General features: G+C 41.8%; 1 protein-coding gene across 1 annotated transcript in view; it reads right to left on the bottom strand.

Moving 5' to 3' along the window:
- The window catches only part of ATL2 (atlastin GTPase 2), a 476,945-nt gene that overhangs the window by 154,017 nt on the left and 304,546 nt on the right, over nt 1-18,382 (bottom strand). Inside the window, 2 exon segments of the mRNA XM_029594487.1 lie at nt 2,513-2,569; nt 4,003-4,053. Coding sequence (XP_029450347.1) covers nt 2,513-2,569; nt 4,003-4,053 — 108 coding nt within the window.

Raw genomic sequence — 18,382 nt, 5'->3', positions numbered from 1 at the left:
GTGACAGGGCAGTCCATGGATATCTCATCCATATTGCATTACCTGGATGATTTTTTGTTTGTGGGTCCCTGCGTAGTAGACTGTTGTGCTGATTTGCTACGTGGGTTTTTGGAGGTGTCCAGTGCATTCGGGATTCCCATTGCTAAGGAGAAAACGGAGGGTTCCGGTGGAGAGACTTACCTTTTTGCGGATTGAACTGGACTCTGAAAGCATGGTATCGAGGTTAGCAGTTGAAAAGGTGCAGAGATTGCGGGAGTCAGTACGTTTAAGTGGGTTCTGCTAAGAAAGTGACATTGAAGTTGATGTAGTCTAACTGGGTCTTTGAATTTTGCGTGCAGGGTGATCTCGATGGGACAGGCTTTTATAAGGTGACTGGTCCTGAGGCAGCATCATTTCATTCAGGTTTCTAGGAGGGTTAAGGAGGATTTGAGGGTTTGGAAGACATTGTGGGAATCCTTTAATCGAGTATGCATTATGCAGGAGGAGCTGGTATCCAATAGGGATTTGGAATTTTATTCAGAAGCATCGGGGTGAATGGTTTCGGGGTGTATTGGCAGTTGGCCTCAACTGTGGGTGGAGAACAGTGTTAGAAGGAAGGAACATAACTTTCTTGGAGTTGTTTCCCATTGTGGTAGCTTTGGCTTTGTGGGGTCACCGTCTTAGGGACAGGAAGGTTGTGTTTTGGTGTGACAATCGTAGGGTGGTGGAAGTTACAAATTGTCAGTAAGCAAAATGTCACAGGGTATCAGTGCTGTTGTGGGAGTTGGTGTTATGTTTGAGTTAGAATGTTTCAGCCTCTGCCAGGCATGTTTCTAGAGTAGACAACTCAATAGTGGATGCTCTCTCTCATTTTAAGTGGGATTTCTTTTGGAGATTGGCCCCTTAAGCAGATGCAATTGGAGATGTCCCAGAATATCTTTGGAAGCTTGGTCTGAAGGAGCATAGGACATGATTCGGACTTCAGTTGCATCAAGAGCATGGGCATCGTACATAAGGGGCAGAGGTGCTGTGTCCTGTTTTTGCATGTGGGTGGGTTTTGGGGGCCTGTTCCTGAATCTGCATTGTTACACTATATTTTGTGGGTAAAACAGGTGGGGTATTCGTTGGAGAGGGTGCAGCTGGTGTTTTGTTTTTTTTTTTTAAGATTTTGGGTTGGCGTAATCCTATGGGTAGTTTTGCAGTCAGGCGTATGTTAAGGGGTGGGGTACAGTGGTGGTGAAGGATAGGTGTAGGCAGATTTGTTACAAGGAATTGCTGGTTATTTTGCAGCATTTGTTGGAGGTCTACTAGTCAAATTACAAAGTGGTTTTGTTTGGAGTTGCGTTTTCAATCGCCTTTATTGGGGCTTTGGTGTGTGGGAGAGCTGGTGGCTGAATCTGGGGTGCGGCCAGGGACTGGGAATTGCTGTGCGGAAATGCATCTGTTTTTGAGGATTGTGGCTGTTCAGGGAGGCAAGGGTCACACTATTACTTTGAGACATGAAATTCACTGCTTGGTGTGTCCTGTCATGTGTGCGCAGTCTTTTTTGCATATCAGACCATCAGTGGAAGGGCAATTTTTGGTGAATGTAGATGGGTCTCCAGTGTCACACATTATCTGTTTGCAAGTATATTGAGATTGGCGATAGCTCATGTGGGGTGGGATGTGAGTGTGATTAGATGCATTCATTTAGAATTGGTGTGGTACTATTGCCGCAGAGGCGGGTCTGTCGGATGATCAGATTTGTGATATTGGGAGGTGAAGTTCTAAGGTTTTTGTATCATACATGAGACAAATTTTAGGAAATGCACTGTTGAAATGGATATGAGGATTTGGGGTGGCTTTTTAATATTTTTTTTTATGTTTTTCAGAGCTGCAGGAGAGATGGAACCCATTACAGGTGTGCCTGGGTCATGGGCCACTCGTTTGTTCATTGGGCATACTACAGGGTTATGCAGCGGATCTGGGATTAGTAGCATTAGAAAAGCAGTGCAATGGTTTGGGGAGCATGGGATGCGTTGGGATCGGATGGTGCCAATGTTGCCGAGACTGCTGAAGATATATCAGGCACTGGAAGTTTTGGTTTTTCATCTTGGGGGGAATGATTTGGGGGGAGTGGACATATAGGGAATTTGTGGGTACTGCTAGGAAGGATTCAAGTGTTATGAATGTTATGCCAGCTACTTGATTTGGGTGGTCGGACATAATTTGCATTTTCAGTTGAGGGAGCAGCCTCTTTGGACGAGGCTGATTGGGGGGGGTTGGGTGGAAAAGCATGGAGGATTTAAGATTAAGCACGATTGGGCGGGGATAGTTGTTCTGGCCTGTATTAGTCAGTTAAATGCACCCTATCAGATATTAGGATTGTTCTCTTTAACAACTCTATCCAGGCGGCTTTGGAGAGGTTTTTTGTTTAGAGAGTGGCCGCAGGGGGGTGGGGGAAGGAGGGGAATGACCATGGTCCTGCCTTCTCCATGTTAAATATAGGTAGATTTGTAATGAATAATTCTTGAGGTTAGGAAAGTTGTATTACCTGAAATGGCTTTTGGTAAATTTCTTCCATTGCCAATCTTCCATATTCTGTAAATAACTGTTAAGTAAAAAAGTTAAGAACATGTACTACCAATAGATGTGTCACTAAAATTAATTTTATTTAAAATTGCTTTGCTGTTATCTCCACAGTTACCAGTATAGGAGAAAGCAGAGTTGCTTACCTATAGCAGGTGTTCTGCTAAGACAGCAGGATGTTAGTCCTCACACATGAGTGACATCATCGGATGGAGCCTGGCATGGTACTTTGACCTCAAAGAATTGTAGAGCTTTCAAACATGCGCTACTGAGCATGTGCAGCTGTAGTTATCACCCTGCCCCCTAGGCAGAGTTCCTCAGTCCAGGATATAGCTAATAAATGGAGAAAACTCCCAGGGGAGGTGGGTGGGTTTCGTGAGAACTAACATCCTGCTGTCCTTGGAAAACACTTGTTACAGGTAAGCAACTCTGCTTTCTCAGAGGACAAGTAGGATGGTAATCCTCACACATGGTTGAATCCCCAGCTAAAGGTTGCCCAAGCAGGACAGTGTGTCAGATCATCAGTGCACTGTCAAGGATGTGCACAGGCAAGAGATACCGGGCATGGCACCAAAGGTGAAGCAGCAACGCCACTTATCCAGGTTTTTGCTCATCTTCTCTCACAAGGAGACTGCACTGCTATCAAAGGCAAACAGGAGGGGAGGCTATGTCATCCAGGGCTTCCGCCTGTGGAGACTAGTTCCTTAGAATGTGGGGAGGATGAGCTCTCTCTCTCCCCCCCCCCCCCCCCCCCCCCCCCAAAGAACAGTGCAGTCCTCGATACCTTCATTGTCTGCACTTCCACTGATGCCAATCAGTGAAATGACAAGGAACTCCAGTCTAGGTAGAACCCAGGCAAGTCCCCAGGCTCAGTGGCTTACACAGAACACCGATGGACTGCAGTCTATCAGTCCTGTTAGCACCAGACAAATGCACCAAAAACAGACAGTGTAAGGAAAGGATACAGAAACTAAAATGCAGATGTATTTATTCATTAAGAAATAGAAGCAGACTCTGCCAAGCTGCACAGAGACCAAGGCCTGCCATGCAGCTGGCAGAAAGTTGAAAGGTAGAGAAAATGTAACACAAAAACTACAGTAAGGAAAGGAAAAACTGCTGCTGCATCAGAAAAAAAAATCACAATTAAACTTGAGGAGAGAGCAAAGCTGAATACCATGACCACTCAGCTCTGCAGAAAAAAAAAGGGGACAGAGGGACTCTGCCAAGGGGGCAGGGTGATAAATACAGCTGCATTTGCTCAGTAGGGCATGTTTGAAAGCACTAGAATTCAAGATCAAAGTTCTATGCCGGGCTTCATCCAATAATGTCACCCATATATGAGGACTACCATCCTGCTTGTTCTTGGAGAATATAATATACCAAAGATGGTTTTCTCAAAATTATAGAAAAGCAAATTAGGAAAGCAATTACTAGAAAACTCCAGCATTTATTTACCTGTAAATGTTGAAGATCATCTTCTTGAATATTCTGAGACAAATTGTATACCTAAAAGAAGAACAGTTTGGGTTATTCTTTTTTTTAGTTTACTGTTTAACACTAACATTTGCAAACCTTTATGTAGGGGCTTTTGAAGAACAGATGTTGAAAGATTGCCCCTATAAGACTAATATTGTGTTGTGGAAACGTTACACTGATATTCTTTTGTGGTTGGAGAGAGATATGAATTGGATGTTTTTCTGATCTGGCTGAATGTGCAATATGTTAACCTGCAGTTTTCATATAAACATCAGTGCAACACAATCAGTTCTTGGATATAGCAATAGACTACGATGGCAATGGTTTTCATTTCTAGATTTATATGAAAGAGACTATAATATGCTCTTGCATTATACTAGTTGCCATCCTGAGAAGCTCAGACAAAATTTACTGGTGGGTCAGTTTTTGAGACTGAGGAAATTATGATCTACGGAGGAGTATGAACATAGAACTCAAGAAATGTATTATAAATTCAGAGAGCGAGGGTATCCATCTAAAATTTAGAAGAAGTTTTATAAGAGGGGGGCATTTGGTTTGTGTTCTCCCATTTTCTCCAAACACTTAGGTCGCATTGGAACATATTGAGTTTGCACTCTGTGTTCCGAGATAGCCCCAATTTTGTATTAACATGGGCCCGTAATTTGAGAGATAGATTGGTACAGTCCAGCTATGTACAATCTAGCATTGTGGAAACATATGATCAAAAGGGGCATTTTGCTTGTGGATGATGTATTGTGTATCCTTATTCTTTTAATGGCGAGTTTTTTTTTGTCTAACAGTCTCATCTGTTTTCATATACGTCCTGTGAGTCCATGGGGGTTATTTGCTATGGTGCCCCTGTGATCTGGCCTATATTGGAAAAACCAACAGGACAGTGAAAGTTAGGATTCAGGAACATTTGAATTGTATTAGGCAAGGGAGGTAGAGGGGCCTCTTGTTACACATTGGAATGAACAAGGACATAAGATCGAGGATTTGAGATTTGTAGTCTTAAAAAAAAAAGGTCTTGAAACGTGGGAGGGGTGGTGATTTTGGCAAGTTGCTGATTCAAAAAGAATATTTTTAAATGGAATATGGTGGCCCCGAGGGGATTGAACAAGGAGGTTGAGTGGAGTACCTTTTTCTAGTCTGACAGATATCCATATAGTTCTCTATAATGTCCGTAATCAGATGAGTGTTTCATATAAAAAACCGTGGGAGGGGTGGTGATTTCGGTAGGTTGCTGATCCAAAAAGAACAGTCAAATATACTCATATTTTTAAGTGGAATATGATACCCCAAGGAGACTGAACAAGGTGGTTTGATGGCGTACCTTTTTCCAGCTGGACAGATTTCCATACAGTTCTCTATTACGTCCATAGTTTGATGAGTGTTTCTATATAAAGAGAGGGAGTGCCTCATGTGTTCTGGTACGTCTGAGAAACGTATCTTGCTATTGGAGAATTTACATTTAAATACGGTGATTCTCAGGTATGAGAAGGATATGCATCACCATTTTGTCAGGGTGTTGGTTGCTGAGATGGCTGGTAAAGTGCTGTAGGATTTATAGGAAAAATATTTTTAGAATGTAACTGTTGATGGGAGGGGTGTTCTAAATGCTGTTTATATTTTGTTTTAGAATAAGAGATATTGCCCCTGATGCAGGCACATATGAATGCCGAAATGCTGCAGCGTTGGGAGAACCTTTATCGGGTGAATTTTCATTGATGAGGCCTTTTGGAGGCACCTAGCACCAATAAAGTTGGGAGAATATTTATCAGGCAATACCAGCGATATCAGGAGAAATGGGGTTATAATAAAACCAGGCTGTGAGCTTTAATGCCATCATTTGAAAAATTCAGCATATCCGGGAGAGATGTGCTTAGAAGAAAGCCAGACAATGTCTTAAAGCCATCATTGGAGGAATTTAGTAAATTTTGAGATGATAGTTTTCCTTTATATCGAGGTGAGACTTGTGCGTAATTAATATTTTTGATTCGTCTGGATGGATCTCCATAAGTTAAGTACAAGCCCGTGCTCGTTACTTTTGATTAACTCTGAAGAACATAGAAAGAGTTGGTGGTGTTTGTGTCAACAACAATATATGAGATTTTTCACATTTCTGGTGATTGAGAATTTCAACAGAGCATTTGGATTTTTGTATTTTGAAGCTAAGAAAATTGGAAAGATTAGATTTAGAGAATTAGAGATAGGTTTGGAGATACATTGGATTTAATGAATGTGGTAAATGGTTTGTGTGAATGTTGGGAAGTATGTAAGATTGTGCATTTGAGAGAGGTGGTTGAGAAGGTTTTTAGATATGCTGTGTTTTATGAATATTTTCTCAGTAATGTATAATGTATTAAGGGTACTGTGAAAAAAACATGGTTAAAGAGATACATTGAAAACTGATAATGCAATAGTCATAAATCTGAACAAATGATACTGATGTTTATGATGCTGTTCTGGTTTGCATTTTGTTTTCATTTTTGTAAGAACAGTTGGGGAGGTTTGTGTTATTTTACAGGAAAAAAAAAAGAACCAAATGTAATAGTATAATAGAAATTGACAACTAAATGGTATTTTCTTCTGTGCTGGGCTTACTAGTGTTTAAAAATGTCATTGTAAAACAACAAAACTAGCAATTTTACCTCTTATCACCTTCCCCAAAGGGAAGAATATATTCCAAGGCTGTGACCAATTTCAAAAGCAACTGCATACATGTCAAATTTTACAAAGTCCTGATATGACCTTCGCTACTTTTTCACAGACAAGTGCTGTATGTATGCATCAATGTGTCAACATTTTATTTGTTGTTCTTTAGTAAACTCTTACCTTTACAGATAAGCTTTATATTTTTGATCAGCACATGTCACAAGACATTTCAAATTCCTTTACCCAAAAATAAAGCGAGCAAAAAGATACTATGAAACAGCTCATAAGTTACATGGAAGAAATGTTTTCTTCATCAGACAGACTAAAAAAGAAACTATATAAGTAGTCATTCAAATTACATGAATCCTGGGTCAGACCATTGCAGCGCTTTGTATTTGCCATGCGGGACCTTGATTTGATTCCCAGCTCAAGTCTTGAGCTGGGAATCAAATCAAGGTCCCGCATGGCAAATACAAAGCGCTGCAATGGTCTGACCCAGGATTCATGTAATTTGAATGACTACTTATATAGTTTCTTTTTTAGTCTGTCTGATGAAGAAAACATTTCTTCCATGTAACTTATGAGCTGTTTCATAGTATCTTTTTGCTCGCTTTATTTTTGGGTAAAGGAATTTGAAATGTCTTGTGACATGTGCTGATCAAAAATATAAAGCTTATCTGTAAAGGTAAGAGTCAACCTGGGCTTGGGTCAACCTGGGCTTGGGTCAACCTGGGCTTGGGATACGCACAATCCTGGGTCAGGGGGATACCTGTTATGTAATGCCAACGCCTAGTGTCTGGATTTAAGATCCATAATAGCAGAATTATGAAGAGAGTCATGTAAATGGCCCATGGTGGAGAACTGTTGCTGCAATGACAGGACTACATTATATAGGAGGGGATATAAAATAGGAAGAAAATCCCTAAATAGCTGCAAATGAAGGCTGATAGTGCTCCAACCAAGCTGATATAGATGTAGTAAAAAACTAAATCCAAATTTATTTAGATGGTCTTAAATTTTGTACAGACCAGATTAGGCAAATGAAAAGATTTAAACAGCCTCATTAAGACTACATACAAATTATCAGGTGCCTTTTGCTTTTAAGGTTTATATTTCATGTACATATGATAGATAGATAGATTATAGTTTTCATACACACATACATGACTGATCAAAATGTCCATTTCCCTGACTGGCCAAGCCTAGGAGTGAAGATGTTTCTGAAGCATAAAGTTTTAGTGACACTGGTATAATAGAAAGGTTCATCTCTGCCCAGGATCCAGAATACTCCAAGATGCATCCACCATTGGGAAGAAGAAATAATTCTATAACATATTCCCATGGCCCTTAATTTTTTTGTTTAAAAAATTTATACAAAAGTGAGAAATTACTACTTACCTGAATTTCCTTTTCTGTAGGGTAGTCAGATGAATCCAGAACAAGTGGGTTATGTACCTCTACCAGCAGATGGAGACTGAGCAAACTGACATCACAGTATATATATATCTGCAGTGACATCAGCCTGCCAGTATTCTTTTGAAAAGCAACTGTGGACAGACTAGCAAAAAACTTGATTAAAAACAGATAACCATTTCAATACTGGGCCAACAGGCAACATTGAGCTCAGATAAAAATGTAATAACATTAGTCTAAGGACTGGAATGACACTTATCCAATAATCCCTGTAACACAGTCACACTCAGGAGGGCCATCAGCATCCAAGGGAGGAAAGCTGGATTCATCTGACTGTCCTAACAAAAAGGAAATTATCAGGTAAGTAGTAATTTCTCATTTCTTAGCATCCAGTCAGATGAATCCAGAACAAGTGGGATGTACCTATGCACTCCCGAATAGGGCAGGAGGGTTGCCAGCAGTCCAGTCAAAACTGCATATGCAAAGGCTGCGTCCTCCCAGGCCTGCACATCCAGACGATAAAACTTGGAAAAGGGTGTAAGGAGGACCACATCGCCACATTTCAATGGGAGACAGCAACCTAACATCCACCCATGCCACTGCCTGAGCCTTAGTGGAATGAGCCCTAACTTGACTAGGTAACAGCTTGCCAGCATCAACATATGCTGCGTGACTACTTCCTTAATCCAACAGTGCTATTGTAGTCTGCGAGGCCAGTTCTCCTTGTTTAGTACCACCATGAAGAACAAACAGACTGCAAAATCTCAGTAACCTCCAGATACCAGATATGTCTCTTGATATCCAAAGGTCGCAACAGATAATACTCTTTCTACATCTCTCTCTCTCTGTCCAGAGATGGCAGGGAGATGGACAGATTCAAGTGAAATTCAGTGACCACCTTCAGTAAAAAAACAAACAAAAAAAAAAAAAAAAACAAAACAGTTCGCAGCTGTAACACCCCTTGACTCACGGCTCCCGGCAAGACAAGGCCTGCAGCTTGGAAACTCTCCGACAAATTGACACAAGAAACACAGTTTTCAAGATCAGTAACCACAAGGACAGGCTTACGCATCGGTCTAAATGTAGGACCCACTAAGAAATCAAAGACCAAATTTAGATCCAAAAGGGTCCTGGAAACCACAAGGGAAGACGAAGATGTTTTACTCTTTTCAGGAAATGGGCCACATCAGGATGAGCCAACAAGGAACCAGTCACCTTACCCATGGAACATGCAAGAGCCGCTACTTGTAGCTTCAAGGAATTAAGGGCCAAACCTTTATTCAAGCCATCTTGCAAAAATTCCAAAATGAGCGGAATCTTGACTGAATGAGGACGAGAACCTTGATCCTAACACACCAGGCCTCAAACAAACACTCGCCAAACTCGCACATAGGCCAAGGAAGTGGAGAAATTTCTAGCCCTAAAGAAAGTGGAAATCACTGCCACTGAGTACCCAACGTTTCAGCAATCAAGCCCCCTCAAGGGCCATACCATAAGACAAAACAGAATTGGATCTTCGTGAAGAACTGGATCCTGACTTAGCAGGTTCTTGTGTGCCAGAAGTCAAAGGGAAGAGCTCCCAGGAACTGCTGCAAATCCGCATACCACGGCCTCCTGGGACAATCCAGAGCAACCAAGAGCACCATCCCTTTGTGGCGCTCAATCTTTCGGATCAATCTGCCCAACATGGGCCATGGGGGAAAGGCATACAGCAGCTTGTCTTCCGTATATTCCTACACTAGGGCATCAATCCCCAATGACTTTGGGTTTCTCCTGCGACTGAAGGATCGCAGAACTTTCATATTGCAAGAAGTCACTAGGAAGTCTAGGAACGGGGGACCCCAGCGATCCAGAATCAGCTGAAATGCCTCATCTGACAAGACCCATTCTCCTAGGTCCAGACTCTCCCTGCTGAGAAAATCTGCTTTTAAATTGTCTTGTCCTGCTATGTGAGAGTGAAATCAACTGGCCATTCCAATAAGCTGACCTATTTCCTGCGACACTTGCTGGCCCTTGGTTCCTCTCTGCCGAACGATGTAAGCCACAGTCTGACATTATCCGGACTGATTAACAGTTCAGCCTGTTGCTGAATTGCAAACATGGCAACTAGAACACCCTGGCTTCCAAATGACTGATGCTTCAGAGAGTATCCTCTGTATTCCAGCGCCCTTGTGCAGTCAGCTCCCCAACCAGGGGGGCTCATATCTGTTAGTACAAACCAGTTCTGTGGTGTGAGGGAAATTCCCTTTCTTAGATGATGTGCCTGCAGCCAACACTGCAGTTGGGAGGAGGCTTCCATCGGCAGGAAGAGCTGAATCGAATAGTCCTGAGACTGCGGGTTCCACTAAGAAAGTAGGGAGCGCATTATGTGCTCATGCCCACGGGCCCACTTCCAGGGTCACCACCATTAAGCCAAATACTTGCAGGTAGGACCATACGGTTGGGCACAGTGTTTAACAGATGGAGTTGTGTCATTAACTTCTGAATGCGCACTTCCGGCAGGAAATTTTGACCTGCCTCGTGTCGAACCAAACTATGAGGTATTCCAATAACTGAGCAGGCTGAGGACTACTCTTGGTCAGGTTCACTACCTACCAAGCACCTGCAACAGGGAGATCACCTTGTAGGTCACTCTGTAGCTCTCTTCCAGCTACTTGGCTCGATTCAGCCAGTCGTCCAAATACGGGTGTACAAGGATCCCATCTTTTCTCAATTCTCCCACCACTACCTCGGAAAAGGTCCTTGGGCAGTAGCCAGACCAAAGAGCAGGGCCAGAAACTGATAATGGCATCCCAGAACTGTGAGCCACAGAAAGCATTGATGCTCAAGGTCGGATGGTAATATATAGGTATGCCTCTGACAGATCCAAGGAGGCCAGAAACTCCCCCATTATGGCCATTGTGCTTGGCAATAATGGCCATTGCATGGCCATTATTGCCAAGCACAATGTTTCCATGCGAAAATGTGTTACCCACAGATCACATTTGACACCTTTTGAGATTCAGGATGGGACGAAAGGAGCCCTCCTTCTTGGGCACAATGAAATAAATGGAATAATGACCCATATTTTCTTGAGACTTGGGCAGTGGAACCACAGACCTCAGACTGAGGAGCCTTGCTAATGTAGTTTCCACCTCCTTCTTCCGTGGAGAGTGGCAGGGAGAGACACATGAACACGTCCCAAGTAACACTGTGAAACAACAGTGCATATCCTTCTGGTATCACCTCCAGGACTCATTGATCCAATGTGATCTTGACCTACCTCTGATAAAAGATAGGTGCCCCCCTATCTCCTGTTCCGGGGGTGAGTCGGCAAACCATTAGGAGGGTTAGGATATTCCACTAACCGAACGTGTGCCCTTTTTTGGCTGTCTGTGTCAAAAGGACTGAGACCTACCAAAGGTTGAGTTCTCTGAAGGGTCGTTCCTCTATAGGGAAAAACACACCTAGAATGACCTCTCATGTTAAAGGAGTGTGGTGTCTGCTTCTTATCCTCTGGCAAATGAGGAATCGGGGATTCGCCCTACTTACTGGCCAATTTTTCCAATTCGTTCCTAAATAAAAGCGAGCCTTTAAAGGGCAATTTGGTAAGGTAAGCCTTGGAGGTCGCATTGGCTAGCCAATTTCTCAGCCATAATTGACGCCTGGCTGCTCCAATGGAAGCCACTCCTCTGGCCAAAGAACAGACCAAAATCACAGCCCGCACCTGCCAAAAATGCAGCAGTTGGCTCCATAACTGCCCTACAGTTCACCCAAGCCATCGATCTCCTGAGAGAGAAATAAACTTGTACACCAGGGCACAACAAGAAGCGATCTGCAAGGTCACTGCCCCCCGATCAAATGCTTGCTTAAGGTAGTTTCAATCCTATCACAAGCATCCTTCAAGGCCACTCCTCCTTCCACGGGAACAGTAGTCCGCTTGGAGACTGTACACACAAGTGCATCTACCTTTGGAAAACATAAACCTCTCTTGCCAATGGATCCAAAGCGTACAAGCCTTCCAAAACCTGACCCCCCCTTTGAGATTAGCCTCTGGGCGCCCCATTCAAGATCAATTAGTTTTTGAATGGCATCCATCATGGGGGGAGGGGGGACACACAAGAGTCCTTACGCAAGGAAACCAAAATGGGATTTTTCTTTGGCTCAGTCACAGCATTTGCCCTAGGAATTCCAAGCATTTTCAAGATCTGAGAAATCAGAGCTGGCAGCACATCTTTAAGAAAGAACCATAGCATAGTTCTATATGATTCTAATCCTGGAGGAATCTCACCATCCTCAAGGGAGTCTGGATTGGCATCATCATGCATGCCATCCATACCACCATCATGAAGTCCCGGTGCCGCACTAGCAGTACTCCAGCATTTAACAGTAGGCCCCAGTAAGGTTCCTTCTGGTGATTCTGCTCTGGGAGTATTAAATAGGGCTGAAGATTGCGCCTGGAGAAAGGATCGCAATCCTTGGAAATCTCTAACCACAAAAAGGTAGAAGCATCCAATCCAGGAGATAATTAAGGCATACACAATAGGCTACCATCCCCTGCTGAGGAACCAGTTAGGGGAGTTCCAAAATCAGGAGCCCCACCTGAGCAGTCTGTACCCAGGCCTATATGCAGCTGGGAAGAACCAGGCTTGGTGAAATAAGAAGGCGGCAATTCTCCCTGAGCCTCCAAACAGTGCTGGAACAAGTTAGCGGGCACTCCAGGCTGAGATGCCTGAATATGACAGGCAGTGCAAAGAGAAAAGCACTTGTTTCTTAGGCATAGGTGACATTATGGCAGACCATGCACTTAAGCAGCGGCCAGAGGTGTTCATCTAGCTGGTTTTTTTTTTTTTTGGTACATACAAACACACTAGGCATCCAACCCAGGCATCCAAAATAAGCATCCAACACTTAGTTCTCACACCAGGCGTCCCAAACTAAGCACTGTAAAAAAAAAAAAAATGTAAGCACACAATGAAACCTGGGTGAACAAGTAAGCATGCAGCCACTTCAGGCGCTGCTTAACTTAGATGCATGGAATACAAGGCTCAACTAAGCGTTCAAAACTGGATGCACAACCGAGATGCCACAGCTAGACGCACATTGCTGAACAGACAATCCTGTAGAGGGCAGCCTAAGCACAGCATGTGAAATGTCATTGTGGCCTACCACGCGGCGTGGCACAAATAAAGCTTCAGAGCAGGGCCAAGCCTACAGAGGCTGTTCAATCCGCCAGGCGACCCTCGTCCCTTGACCTCCCATGGAGTCCATGTCGGAATGGTGTGCCGAGCGACAAGACCAGGGGAAAAAAAAAAAAGGAGGAAGTTCTACGCTACAAAAGCCTTCTTTTACGACTCTGTATGTATGTGCATATATGTATATATATTTTTTTTAACCTACCTGAACTCATCCCCTACCTGGCTGAATACAGAGACGGTCTCCAGCTGTGTGGGGGGATGCATATGCCATCACCACCGTGCTCAGCTTCCTGCACCTGCTACTTTTCAGCCACTCAAGCAGCTAAGTCCATGCCAGCTGAAAAACCAGCTACCGGATCAAGGTACTCATCTGAGGGACCACAGAATTCTCAACTGGGGGAAGGGTCGTTTTGGTATCACCACAGGAGAGCGGAGCAATGTAATATCCTTAATTCTCCTTTTACAAAATGAAGCAATTCCCAGTAGGAAGATGCATGTCCATCTACTGGAGACTGAGATACTGGCAGGCTGTCGTCACTGCAGAGGTATATATATATACTGGTATGTCAGTTTTCTCCATTTCCATCTGCTGGTAGAGGTGCATAACCCACTTGTTCTGGATTTATCTGACTGGATGCAAAGAAGTGATTTTAAAAAATTCAGTTTTTTTACTGCATTTCATCCTAACAGACACTGTGATTTTTAAATCAAATAACTAACGAGCAATATAAAATTGATTCTTATTCCAGTTTGCAACAGAGGGATGGAGGAATATTACTTATTAGTAAGAAAAGCTAAATTTAAAAAGAATCTATTTGAACCACCTGTAAAACATGAAATTGCTATTTTCGAATCCCCGAATTTACAGATATGTTTGTTATACTGTCCTCTGGGTCTTTTAGAATTTAATATATCACAAATTATTGAATGCTTTGCAACGATTGTCAATCCTATAAGCCTTCCATTTTACTAGGCAATTTTAATTTGCATATGGATAGCATACTACTTTCCCCAGGAGCTAAGACGTTGATAGAAGCTCTTCAAGCAATAGGATATGAACTCTAAACTACAAACGCTACCCACCAAGCAGGTCATGCTTTGGATCTGATATTCACAAACTCTAAATTATTACAAGGCATCAAATATTTCAGATAAATCCAGTGCCATGGTCAGATCACTGCTTAATACATGCAGATATTGCATTTCCTAAACAAGTTGACCAGAAATTAGAAGACACAGTCCGTTTTCAGTATAGGCCACCCTTTAACTTAGAAGTACCGCAGAAAGAATTATTAGACCAACTGCCAAAAATTAAAAGCAAATACAAGTTAGAAGCCACTGAAGAATGGTATAAAATGTCTCAGGACATAGTAGAGAAAGTTAATCCTTTAAAAACTAAACATATTAATGAGACAAAAAAAACAAAATCCATGGTATAACACCACATTAAGACAAACCAAAAAAGCACTTAGAATGAAAGAATGGCAGAAACAAAATCCAGGTTATCATTGACTATTACCGTATTTATATGGCTTATTAGAGAAAACTCATAAATAAAACAAAGAAAGAATATTATGACTCCAAAATAAAAAGATTCTCCCATAACCCAAAAGTATTATTTGACACTATTAGTAAATTAATTAGTGACCCCCACATCAGTTACATAAACATTATCAGAAACCCGCTGTAATGAAATGGCATAGTTCTTTAAGAATAAAGTAGATATGCTAACAGAGACCTTGAAACATAGTCCTAAACAAACTATAGCATTGACAAAAAAAGATATACCACCGTCCTCATACTTTGAGGATACTACAGAGATGGAAATAGAAAATCTTTTTAGTAAACTAAACCAGCCAACCACCCTATTGATCTAATTAATACATCAGCATTAAAAAGTTGCATGAATATTATCAGTCCTGTATAATTTCACTAATAAATTAATTATTCAAGGAAGGTTATTATCCATGAGATGTTAAAAAATGAAATTGTAAGACCAATTTTAAAACAAAAAGATTTAGATCCAGCTAATCTGAAAAATTTCAGACCCGTTTCAAATCTGCCATTTATAGCCAAATTAATGGAAAAGGTAGTAAATAAACAGTTGACTGAACATTTAGAAATGAACAATATACTGTATCCTGCGCAACAGGAGTTCAAGAAATATTTTAGTACTGAGACATTGCTGTTATCATTAACTGATAACCATACCGAGAGGGCTTGATGGGGGCCAACGTTTTCTCTTAGTGCTCCTGGATCTTTTGGCCACTTTTGATACTGTGGATCAACGAAATTTTAATTACTAGATTACAAGAAATCGGCCCTTACAGATGGAACATTAAAATGGTTCACCTCATTTTTAAATAGAACTGTTACAGTAAGAATGGGAATAAAACTTCTGATAAAGTAAATCTTACCACAGGGGTACCACAAGGTTTATCAGTGTCAACTACACTTTTTAATATTTATTTGCTCCCTCTGTGCCATGTATTAACTGGCCTTGGACTGAAATATTTTATTTATGCAGACATTCAGTTTTTAATTCCAATCGTGAATAGTCTTCATGAAACTTATAAATTAGCAGAGATGTACCTGAATATAATTAGCCAACTATTAACACAAATGAAGCTTGTCTTAAATATAGAGAAATCAGTTTTTATTATATTAGAAAGAAAAACATGAGCTCAGAACAGAGTAACTATTTTTAACAATAATCTAAATTTTAAAATAGCATTTACAACCAGGAATTTAGACCTCTTTTTATATACTGAACTTAACATGAAAGTTAAAGAAGGATTCAAAAATTAATGATGCTAAAGCGGCTAAAATCGTTCATATCTATGGAGAACTTTAGAATGATATTAGAAGCCATGTTGTTTACTAGCCTGGATTACTGTAACTCCACATTGTTGAGATTACTACCTGATAATCTTCTTTTCCTTAGTGTAGACAGATGGACTCAGTACAATGGGGATAGTATCCGCGTGCTAGCAGTTGGAGACTGATCTGACGTCAGCACGGGGTATATAGCCCCACAGGAAGCGTAGCTATTCAGTAATCTTCCTTGCAAAAGCTGTTATAGATGTGTGTACTGACGCTCAGAGAAAAAAGTGAAACAGGATTCCCCTGACCGATTGATAGAGCTGGAGACCGCCAGGCAGACCGAACCGGAAGGCGTTGATACCTGGTATAGTGCATCCTCGTATAGCAAGAGAGGACCTGGCTTACCTTGCATCGGGGGAAACCCATTATGCAGGCAGCTGGGCGGGATGCTGAGTCCATCTGTCTACACTAAGGAAAAGGAGATTATCAGGTAGTAATCTCAACATTTCTGCGGTGTAGCCAGATGGACTCAGTACAAATGGGATTGTACCAAAGCTTTTACTCCCCACCTGGGTGGGAGGCTGCCTGAGGGAGAGTGTAATACCGCCCTGGCAAATGCGGAGTCCTCCCTGGCCTGGACATCCAGACGGTAGAATCTGTCGCTGCTTTACATATTTCCGCAGGCGATAGCATCTTGGATTCCGCCCAGGATGCCGCTTGAGCTCTGGTAGAATGAGCCTTGACTTGTATTTATTTATTTATTTAAAGGCTTTTATATACCGGAGTTCATGCACTTGTGCATACCACTTCGGTTTACACAGAACAAGGAACAGAAAATTACATCAAACAGATTGAACAATTAAACAAATATACAATTACATCCAACAATTGGGTATAAATAACATGGCTAACTTAGTAGGAACTTAGAGTTTGAGGTAAGGAGAGAAAATAGTACCAAGTGGTAACAGAACAATGTAAATGGCTAAATAATAAATATAAATAGTAAATACAAATTCTTATAATAAATACAGGTGTTTACAGATTACAGTCTTCATGAAAAGTTTACGTCTACAGAATAGGGTTAAGTAAATAAGAACTGGCGGTTATTTCTATAGGAGTGAAGACTTCAAAAACTGAGGTTACATCTGGATTAAGAGGTATTGGTGTAGCATGCTCAAATATTTAATGATTTGGAATTGTGAGACCAGGATAAAATTAGGAGGAGTTTGATATGATTATAAAAGCGAGAATGATTCAAGTTCTGGGATGTGGTTCTGAGCTAGACCTTTAAGTGTAGGCTTTTGTAAAGAGCCAGGTCTTGAGTTTCTTTTTGAATGATCGAGTACACGTTTCGAGGCGAATGTCCGTGGGGAGGGCATTCCAATGAAGGGGGCTGGCAGTCGAGAATGCACGTTTCTTGAGTGAGGACTTGGCTGAAGGTACGTGTAAGGTGCCTAAGTATCTGTTTCTGATTGGTCTTGAAGACTCGTGTAGGCGAAGTGGAAGGCTTAGATCTAGCGACGTTTGTGAATGGATGTTCTTGTGTGTTATAGTTAGCACTTTGAAGATGATTCTGGATCTGATGGGGAGCCAGTGTAAGTGTTTTAGTATGGGTGTTATGTGTTCACTTCTGCTGGTGTTAGTAAGAATCCTTGCGGCGGAGTTCTGTAACATTTGTAGAGGTTTTGTGGTTATGGTTGGAAGGTCTATAAGCAGAGAGTTGCAGTAATCGATCTTGGAAAATAGTATTGTTTGGAGGACTGTTCTGAAGTCCTGAAAATGCAGGAGAGGTTTCAGCTTTTTCAGAATATGTAGTTTATAATAGCATTCTTTTGTTGTGTTCTTGACAAATTCTTTGAGGTTCAGCCTTTTGTCTAAGGTTGACCCCCAGGTCTCTTACTTGAGTGGAATTGATCATTGGTGGTGAGGTTAGGTTGTTGGTAGGCTGAAGGTTCTCATCTGGAGTGATAAGCAAAAGTTCTGTTTTTGACGTATTAAGTACTAGGTTAAGGCTAGATAGGAGTGAGTTTATGGACTGTAGACAATTGTTCCAGAAGTTGATGGTGCTGGAGATGGAGTCAGTGATTGGCAGCAGAATCTGAACATCGTCTGCGTATATGAAGTGTGTGACCTTAAGACTTGAGAGTAGATGACATAGGGGAGAAGATAGATGTTAAAGAGGGTGGGGGAGAGAGGCGGAGACTTCCCCGCCTCCACGTAAGCTGCTCGGATAACTTCTTTAATCCAGCGGGCGATGGTGGCCGAGAGGCTGCTTCACCTTGTCTCTTACC

The sequence above is a fragment of the Rhinatrema bivittatum genome, chromosome 3, assembly GCF_901001135.1.
Source record: "Rhinatrema bivittatum chromosome 3, aRhiBiv1.1, whole genome shotgun sequence".
Lineage (NCBI taxonomy): Eukaryota > Metazoa > Chordata > Amphibia > Gymnophiona > Rhinatrematidae > Rhinatrema > Rhinatrema bivittatum.
The sequence above is the reverse complement of the archived record's forward strand: the minus strand, read 5'-3'. Positions and strand labels throughout refer to the sequence as shown.